Source organism: Pleurodeles waltl, chromosome 4_2, assembly GCF_031143425.1.
Source record: "Pleurodeles waltl isolate 20211129_DDA chromosome 4_2, aPleWal1.hap1.20221129, whole genome shotgun sequence".
Lineage (NCBI taxonomy): Eukaryota > Metazoa > Chordata > Amphibia > Caudata > Salamandridae > Pleurodeles > Pleurodeles waltl.
Window position 1 is genome coordinate 328,744,862 of NC_090443.1, and position 9,569 is coordinate 328,754,430.

At 46.6% G+C, this 9,569-nt stretch overlaps 1 protein-coding gene across 1 annotated transcript in view; it reads left to right on the forward strand.

Moving 5' to 3' along the window:
• Window positions 1-3,073, forward strand: part of LOC138293858 (probable endonuclease 4) — a 207,755-nt gene extending 204,682 nt beyond the window's left edge. Inside the window, exons 7-10 of the mRNA XM_069233162.1 lie at window positions 474-605; window positions 765-869; window positions 2,450-2,579; window positions 2,666-3,073. Of these exons, the coding sequence (XP_069089263.1) occupies window positions 474-605; window positions 765-869; window positions 2,450-2,579; window positions 2,666-2,780 (482 nt within the window). The 3' untranslated portion in view covers window positions 2,781-3,073. The remainder of the gene's footprint in view (window positions 1-473; window positions 606-764; window positions 870-2,449; window positions 2,580-2,665) is intronic.
• Window positions 3,074-9,569: the final 6,496 nt, after the last annotated feature.

Sequence of the window (9,569 nt, forward strand, 5' to 3'; positions counted from 1 at the left end):
AAGAGTCCCTTTGCCCAGGTGTAAACGTGGCAACCTTTGTATCCCTTTCCCTTCTACAGTCTCCTGAGCCCATAAGGAAGAAGTGCTAATGGGCTTTGTATCCTGGTGCTAATACCTGAAACAAATGTAAGCTCTGTAGGTAACAGTGTCTATGTCCTTAAGCAGTCCTATGAGCCAGACTGGCCCTGGAGGCAACAGGTTATGCATCCCTGTGCGATCTGCCAACATAATCTTTGTATCTCTGTGCCAAACCTTTGATGTCACCCTGGACTTTTTCTGTAACAATCCTATGAACCCATCCATCTAGCTCATAGACTATCTAACAAAGTGCCAGTCACTAAAGCTCAGTTTAGGAATGACAAACGGAACATTTCGGCACGGATTATAGGTTTCTTCGTTCATCCGAAACTTTGCTTGCTCTTTTATTCTGTCTTTTCTTCTCCTCTCTCCCCACCTCTTTTCTGTGAATAAAGTTTTGGAGAACATGAGCTGCCAAGGGACAACTGTGGGAGGCCGGTTTGAGGAGCTGCGTGGGATCATTGATCGAGTGGCAGATAAATCCCGAGTGGGCGTGTGCCTTGACACGTGCCACGCTTTTGCGGCAGGTGAGCTAATATTGGTGTGTTGCTACCTTTACTGTTGGGTGGAATGGACAGTCTACAGGAGGATGCTGTGGGGGGCATGTAATGGGGTTCGAAAGTGTGTATGCCTTGCCATGCTGTGGGAGGAAAGTCTTGTTTTCAAGGTTACTTTATTTTCCCCAGGTCATGATCTTTCACAGAAGGACGGTCTAGATAAGATGCTCCAGGAGTTCAGCCAAATAGTGGGGCTGAATTACTTGAAGGCTTTGCACCTTAATGATTCCAAAGGTGAGTGCATGTTGGTGTTGGAATTTGTCATCTGCAGCCTGCATTTCATTGTGGACGCCACACAACCAGCTAGTTCTGTTCCTCTAATTCTGCACTCGCATGTTCTGTGAGTTAGTTGACCCTGCCATCAGTAAAAGTGATCACCTTAAGGTGCCCTCAACTTCAGATGGCTAATCTGCAGACCCTTTCCTACCTTGCCACAAAATGAATAGCCTGTCATGAGAGTACTGTATTTTCAAAAATTGCTTTGTGAAAGGGACTCTGCTCACACTGTATTTTTGGAATGGTTTGCTTATCTGAATCCCATTTTAGACCTCTCCAGCAGCGAGGAATATTCTAAGCATGTGAGTATAAGGTGTGTATGCTGCCTCTACATTTTCAGAGAACACACAAAAGAAACTGCCCATTACAAAGTTCTAGAGGTCCGAAATAATCAACACGTGGGACCTCATATGAAGATGAGATCTTAAGGTGCTGTTTATAAGGGAGGGTACTTTTGATAGAACATGCTTTCAGGTACATCAAAATGGCTTCTTCACTGCATGCATGGGCAAGACAGGCTTGATTATTCTGCGGCAGGGGCGGCACTAGAAGTGTGGCTCAATGGTTAGAGCGGCAGACCCTGAAGAAGAGATCTGGCTCAAGACCAGGGTTCAAGTCCCGCTTCGGCAGGTCTTGGGCTCAATTCCCCTTGACCAGATAATTCTCGCCTCGGTGCCTAATCTAATTCATGGGTCCCACTCTGCAACTCTGGGCAATAGCTTGCTTAATCTCCACAACGGCCCCAACAGCGCTTGGATGCCTGGCTTCACCCTGGGGGTGCTCAGGAGTGGGCACCTCAGAGGGAAAAGCCAGGAGGGGTTCCATAGCGGTATGAGTACAGCGCCTTGAGACCCTAACGGGTGAGTAGTGCACTATACAAGTGCTAATTTACATTTTTTTTACATTTTATGGTAACACAAGCTCCTGAACACGCTCACAGTGAAAACTTGAAAAGAGAAAGATTAGTTCATACATAGAATGGGAATATTGGGAGTAGGGCTGGGTGCTGATTTCGCTAACTTCTATTTGAGGAAACGGCAAATCAGTTTGAGCATGTCCTACCCCACAACATACATTTAGTTTACTGACTAGGACAATATATGTAAAAAAAATCGGGTGTGCACAGTTTGTGCGTATACACTTGAGGGGCTTACTGACCCAATCTCATACTTTTATTTGAGAACGATATGGAGGTACTTTTAGAAAATGTTCTTAGTGAGTATCACTTATTAAAATTCATCATTGGATGGGAGGGGTTTTTAGTTTCCTTGAGTACCATTAAGGTAATGTCACAGTGTGTCCACAGGGGAGCAGGTAATGGAAGTGAGGCATAGGTAGATTAGCAATGAGATGTGCCCAGAGTCAGATGCTTTGGTCAAGGCGGAAATCAAAGTTCAGTACTCGAGTCTGAAATGTCACAGTGGGCAGTTTACAACCTGCTGTTAATTGCGGTGAAGGATTTGAGTGGTGGATGACTGCGGAGGGGGTTGCTTCTCTGAACTCATGCCGTGACCCCCGGCCTGTCTCTCTCCACTCAGGTGCCCTGGGCTGTCACCTGGATAGGCACCACAACATTGGGCAGGGTCACATTGGTCTAAATGGCTTCCGCCACATCCTGAATGAGCCACGCTTGGATGGGCTTCCAATGATCCTGGAGACACCTGCCACGTGAGTTGATTCTTCAGCATACCCATGAGCAAAGCCTAATGAATGGAAGATAAGTAATTGGTGTCTCTTTTTGTCTCTGCTTCCAGCCACGAAGGTGACGACCACGCAGCGGAGATCCAGTTGTTGTACTCACTCTGTGAGGAGGAAGAAGAGAAAGCCCAGAAAGAGGCGAAAGGAGGAGGAGCTGGTGACAGGAAATAACCTTAGACCATATAGCAGGGAGAGACGCCTCCGAAAGAGAAGTGTCTTCACAGTGGATATGAATAATCTCACATGCTGAACAGAAGGTGCCTAACACGGATGTAGTCTGCACGCTGAAAGGAAGTGGCTTAACTTGTTCACAGATTTTTTTTTATTTTTTTAGAAAAAGTATTCTTTGTACGACATTCACTACTTGACTGTTGAGCTTGATTTGTATTGTTTAATAAAGGTTTTCAGAAAGAACTGGTTTTATATTCAAACATTTATTAAGATATTTGTTCTTGAAAAGTTCTTCCTTGTGGCAGGTGGCCAGTTTGTAGGCACATTAACGTATTTAAGGCAGTTATTGGGATAACTAATGAAGGAATTTCCACTGAAGGGAGGTTTGTGTCCATGCTGGATTGGAGATCACATGATGATTATTCATCATTGGCAAGATCAAACTAGAACATAGCTCTCTCTCCTTTGTTAGAAAAAGGCCTAATAAGGATTGTTTCGAGATGGGGTTGTAAAGCTGCTTTCAAGAGCTTTAGCTTTGGATTTTTCTTGGGACCTGACAGACTTGGTAGATGCCTAAGGTCTTGGTATTCCTTTGTTCTGCACCCAATGCCTAGATTAACCTGCTTCGGATTTTTGCAGCAAACTCTAGTCTGTGTCACCAGAACAGGAGGATGCTCCTTCTCCTCCCTTGCAGCCAACGCCTGGCACGCTCTGCCCATCCACATCAGACAAACCGGTCCCTCCCCAGCTTCACGAAGGAACTGAAGACATTACTTTTTTTAATCCACCTCTGGTACACGCTACACTCCCCCACCTCCTAACGGGTGAGTAGCTGCGCTTTCTAAACACTGATTGATTGATCAGCTCTGCTTTGCTTCAGCGCAGGTTTCTGTTTGGTATACAGTTTAGAATAAAGAATTGTAAGCATTTTGGATAATGTTAAGCATGTTTTTGGAAGAAAGTGTAATGTCTCACTGGTATTCTTGGTGTCACTGGGAACAATTGAATGTTTTAAGTCGATTTATTTAATTAGGCAGTGTTTAGAGCATTGGCAGCGTTATCACAGTGGAGTAGTAACACTAGGCTGTGGTCAGTTCAGTGCGGTGTGGTAAGCGTAGCAGTAGATGATAGCTCAGCAACATGAAGTAGAAGTCGGCGTCTTTAACCACAGCTCTGATTTGGAGACCAAAGAATGTTTCTCGTTGGGTGACTATTGCCACAGGTATTATGCTCTGGGACTGAGAAAACATGAAAAGCTCGATCCTCTTGAGGCAGTGATGCACATAGGAAGGCTGTCATTTTTATTTGACAGTTGTGTGTTCCTCTAGACTTCTCTGTTGCACTACAATGGGGAGATGACAAATTAACTCCTTAATATTTAGTCTGGGTTCTACTAAGTAAAGCCTCTTGGACTTGTGAATTCTGGCTTCATGGACATGAGGATCTTTTTTCTACAGCTGTTTCCTGGTTTCCTTTCAGACCCTTTACATTTGATTTCTGGAGAAACAAACACTTGTGTAGAGGCCGTCTTTCATTCTCAGACTAACCCCGTCTCCAATGCTTCAACCCACTCTCTGCATTTCACCCATGCAGAAGCTATTGGCTTTGGCAATGTATTTTAGCCATGTTGTACCCCAGTGCAGTATGGCGGCTGTTCGGTTCAGCTAAAAGTTAGTGACATGGGGTGGATTGGAATGGGATAGATTGGGGTAGACTGGAGTGGGATCAATCAGGGTAGTTTCTAGTGGAGTAGATTGGGTAGATTGGAGTTGTATGGGGTGGAGTGGAGTGGGGTGGAGTTGGATGGGGTGGGTTGGAGTTATATTGGAGTGGGGGTTGTGGGGTAGATTGGATTCTGGTGAAGTTGGGTAGATTAGAATGGAGTGGGGTAGACTGGAGTGCAATAAATTGGGTCAGATCGGAGTAGAGTGCAGTAGATTAGAGTGGAATGGGGTAGATTGAAGTAGGGTAGATTGGCATAGAGTGGCTTTGGGTAGATTGTCGTGTGGTAGATTGGGGTTGAGCGGAGTTGGGTAGAGTGGGGTGGATTAGAGTGGAGTCGGGTAGATTAGGGTGGGGTAGATAGGAGTGGAGTGGGGTAGATTGGGTGGAATGGGTGAGATTGGAGTGATTTGAATTGGGGTAGTATGGAGTGGAGTAGGGTAGATTGGAGGGAGTGGGGTAGACTGGTGTAGGGTGGTGTGTTGTAGAATGGAGTGGGGTAGATTGGAGTGGGATAGATTGTGGGAGCGTGGAGTGGGGTAGATTGAGGTAGAGTGTGTAGGAAGCTGGTCAGGTGTGTGGTGAGTATGGTGTTATCACCTTAGTCCAGATATCTCTTATTAGTGAGGTGTAGGCAGTGTTTAAGAAGCCATGGCTCTCTAGAGGTAGCTGATAAGCAGCCAAGACTTATCTAGGAGACATGCAAAGCTTATGTACTACCACTATAGTCACACAGCACTATCATACATGAAAGAACCACACAGTTTTACAAAAATAAAGGAACTTTATTATGGTGACATAAATACTAAAATACTGTATAGGTAGTAGTCTACTAGCAGGTGAGTAGATCCACTATTTTATACACATTAGAAGTCAGGAATTGGCATAGAAAGCAATAGAAAACAGTGAAATAACAGTAAATACTGGAGACCCTAGGGGGAGACCAAACCATATACTAAGTAAGTGGAATGCAACGTCAGTCCCCCACCCAAGGAAGTGAAATCTCTAGAGGGGAGCTGGAGGAACTAGGAACTCCAAAAGGTAAGTACCAGAGTGCCCCCCAGCGAGCAGGAGAGAAGAGGAAAAATCCTGTTTTTTCCCTAAAACACACAGGTAAGCTTAGTAAAAAGACTGTGCAAGACCAAAGAAAAACTGGAAGAAACAGAAAATGGATTCTGACAGAAGAGGACCTGCAAATGAAGGGGATCAAGTCCAGTTCCAGTTGGAGTGTCCAGTTGGGGGCATGAGCCACTACCCACCCTTCTGGAGATGCAGGACCAGGTCAACAGTGAAGACCAGGAGTTGGCTATGCAACAGAGGGGCAGGAGAAGAGTTCCAGAAGTGATGAAATCGATGTCCCACGTTCGAAGAAGAGTTGCAGTCAGTCAGTGGTGTGGAAAAACTACCAACAAGCCTTGGCAAAGGCAAGAGTTGTAAAAGAAGAGTTGCAGAGCTGCTGGGTACCAGGTTGGTCCGGGGGGGACTCAACCCAAGGAGGGGAGTCCCAGGTGCACCTCAGCAGTGAGGAGAGTCAGAAGTCGAGGATGCAGCCCCCCAGGCAACTCACAGGCACAGGAGTCACAATGAGGCCCACTCAGCACACCTGGAGAGGAGTCCCACGTTGCTGGAACAGCAGGTAGGAGACTGTTCTTTGCAGGGAAGAGTGCTGGAGGCCGGGGCTGCACTGAGCCTGAAGATCCCTTGGAAGAAGAGCCAACAATAACTGGTAGCTCCAAGAGCACAGGGGTACTGTCCTGCAAGGAGAGGCATGGGCTTAACGTTTCCCAAGTTGGACAGCTGGTAGAGAGGACGAAGGGGAGCACTCCAGACCACCTGTGTTGCAGGATCCACGCAGTTATGCAGGAGGGAAGATCCTCGCAGCCAGTCGGATGCATGGGAATGACTCCTTCACTCCAGGGAGATTCCATCTTGCTTTTTGTGCAGGCTGGGGACTCTTCACCCTCAGAGGATGCATAGCCAGGGAAATGTTGCAGTTGCTGCAAGGAGCCTGAGAAACAATGTTACAAAGCGGAGTCGTCACTGGAGTTGCAGATTGCCGATTCCTGGAGGGTCCAGTTGCAGTCCCAATGGTCAGAAGATGAAGTAAACGATGTAAAGGAGTCCTGCTGGAATCTTGCACGTTGAATCTGAGGATCTGCCCAAGAAGGAGACCCTAAATAGCCCAGGAGGGGGATGTGACATCATCTGCCTGACTTGACCACTCAGAAGCTCACAGGGGCCTCTGCCCACCTAGAATTCAAGATGGCAGAATTAAGTGGCCACCTGGAGGTGCTCTGGGCACCACCCCCGGGGTTGTGATGGACAGGGGAGTGCTCTATAAATATTTGATTGATTAATTGATTGAGACTGGAGTGGAGTAGATTGGAGTGGGGTTATTGGGGTGGAGTGTGGTAAACTGATGTAGAGGCAGGTAGATTGGAGTGGAATGGGGTAGAGTGGTTTGGGGTAGGTGAGTGGAATAGATTGTGGTAGATTGAGTGGAGTGGTGTAGCCTGGAGTGGAGTGTGGTAAATTTGGGCCTACTGGAGTAGATTGGGTTACATTGTACTGAAGTAGAGTGGGGCAGATTGGAATGGAGTAGAGTGAAGTGGAGGGGCGTAGAGTTGAGGAGCATAGAGTGGAGTGGGGTAGATCAGAGTGGAGTAGATTGAAGGGGATGAGCCTAAGACAAATATGTGCTTAACTGTACAGGTCATAGTTCCATTAACAGGACTTCAAAGTTTTCTATGAAATTCGAGGCAGGCTGTGGTTCTTCCAAAAGGTTTCAGGGATGAGGTGAAGTATCTGCTCCGAAAGAAGGGGTCTGCCATCCACTCATTTAACTTCACTTGGGTTGAGGACTAAGGAGCAGCAGGTGTGTGAGATTCAGTTGCTCAGCCAGCAACTTAGTATTGCTGTGCAGACACTGTATGCCTTAGGATCTGAAGTAAATTCTGATTTGTGCTGCTTCATGTTAGGACATAGACATTTGTGGTAGAAAGCAGCATTCAGAATGTTTCCATAGCTGAGTAAGGACATTTGTATAGCACACTTTCACTGAAATGTCTTGTAGTGCAATGCATCGTGCAAAAGGACTCATGTAAAAGAGCAACAGAGAGAGGTAGCTTTTTAAACAGCAGATTTTTATAGCACCCAGGCAAGCAGAGGCTTTAACTTTTCTTAACTCAGCAGACCGTTTCTTCTAGGCTTTGGGCCTGGAACATGAAGACCAATGTCCCTAAACTGCTGCGCTTGAAGTACGATAGTTTGCGCAGTTCTAAAGCCCCCTCTCTAAGGATCCTGGTGATCAGGTTTTGGATTTTGTCACTGAGGTATTCCCTGGTCCTCTGAATTGAACTGCATGTGCCACACAACATAGGTATAAATCAAATGAAAACTATCAAGTGTAGTCATAGCATGGCTCTTAAGAAATTTGAGGCATTTACTTGCTTACCCATGCCCAGAGTGTCCGGGATGCCTCCATACCTAAAGTTGCAAATATCTAACTGGGCATTTACCAAAACTCCAATTACCATCACACTATCCATTTGCAGTATATTTCTGCTGGACACATGCACCTACAGATTTCTCATCTTTGAATATCCCAGATGCAAGTTGTGGTCTGGAAAGCTTCTGCAATAATGTCTAGCGTCAGAAGGTGGCGTTGACTCCGCTTTTCTTTCTCATCTTTCAACATGGCACTATGGCCTTGAACTATGCTTTCCATCTTGTCAGATTTTTTCTCTAACAAAAAATGTTCACCTTTTTGGTGCAGCAAGGGGACAGGGTTACCACTCAAAACCTTGGGCTTCAAACATTGTAGCTAATGTGATGGACAGATATCTGTCACGGACCACCAAGATGTCTGATGCCTCTGCTCGAGGGATGACAGATTGTCATTCGGGATGTGTCGACATATGCACCCTAAAGCTATCAAGGAGTGTGTGTGTCAAGCCAAACGTTTTATGGCTCCTTTCAAAGAAGGTTCTGTAAGAAGCTGGCCTGGTGTGCGGTGGACACCTATGGTGTTCTTACCTTATACCAGGTCCAGGTATCCCCTATTAGAGAAAAGGCAATGTCTAGGAAGCCATGACTCTCAAAAGGTGGCTGGATGAGCAGCCAAGACTTTTCTAGGAGACCTGCAAAGCTAAAGCAATGCCACTATAGTCGCACAGCAACTTATCACACATGAAAGAATCACACAGTGTTACAAAAAGATACTTTATTATAGTATCACAACACTAGAATACTTATAGGCAGTCCCCCCCCCCCCAAACTAGAGGTAAGTACACACTAATTGTATACACAATAGTAATCAGCAAAATAGCATAAAAACAACAAGCATTGGCAGTAGTGAAAATAGAAAGGGCCCTAGGGGACGGCCAAACCATGTACTAAGAAAGTGGAAGGTGAGATACAGCCCCCCACCCAAGGATGCAGAGTTGTTAGAGGGGAGCTGGAAGAAATAGAAACCCCAAGAGGTGAGTATCAGAGTGACCCCCAACTACCGGAATAGGAGAGGTAAGTACCTGGTTTTCCCAAGAACTAGCAGGAGAACATGACCAGACAAAAAGACACCAAAGGTGGATTCCAGTAGAAGAGGACCTGCACAAGAAGCGACAGAGTCCAGGCCACAATGCAGTGTACAGTGGGGGCAGGAGCCACTACCCACCCTTCTGTGGATGCAGAACCAGGATGACGAGGGAAGAAGATGACCAGCTGTCGAGCCCAGGAGCTGAAGAGGAGTCCTTGGAGCGGTGCAGATGGTGTCCCGCGTCCGTTGTCGGGTCGCAGATAGTGGTGCAGAAGAACCACCAACATGCCTTGACAAATGCAAGAGGAGCAAAAGAAGAGTTGCAAGGCTGAAGAGGACCAGCAAAGGCCAGGGGACTCGCCCAAGGATGGGAATCCGAGTGAACCCCCCCCCCCGGCAGTTGCAGCACCCACAGGCAACCCACTCGCAGCAGGGACAGTAGGTCACAGTGAGTCCCAGTCAGCACACCTGAAGAGGAGTCCCACATCGCTGGAGCAGCACAGAGGAGACTGTGCTTGGCAGTATGGAGTGCT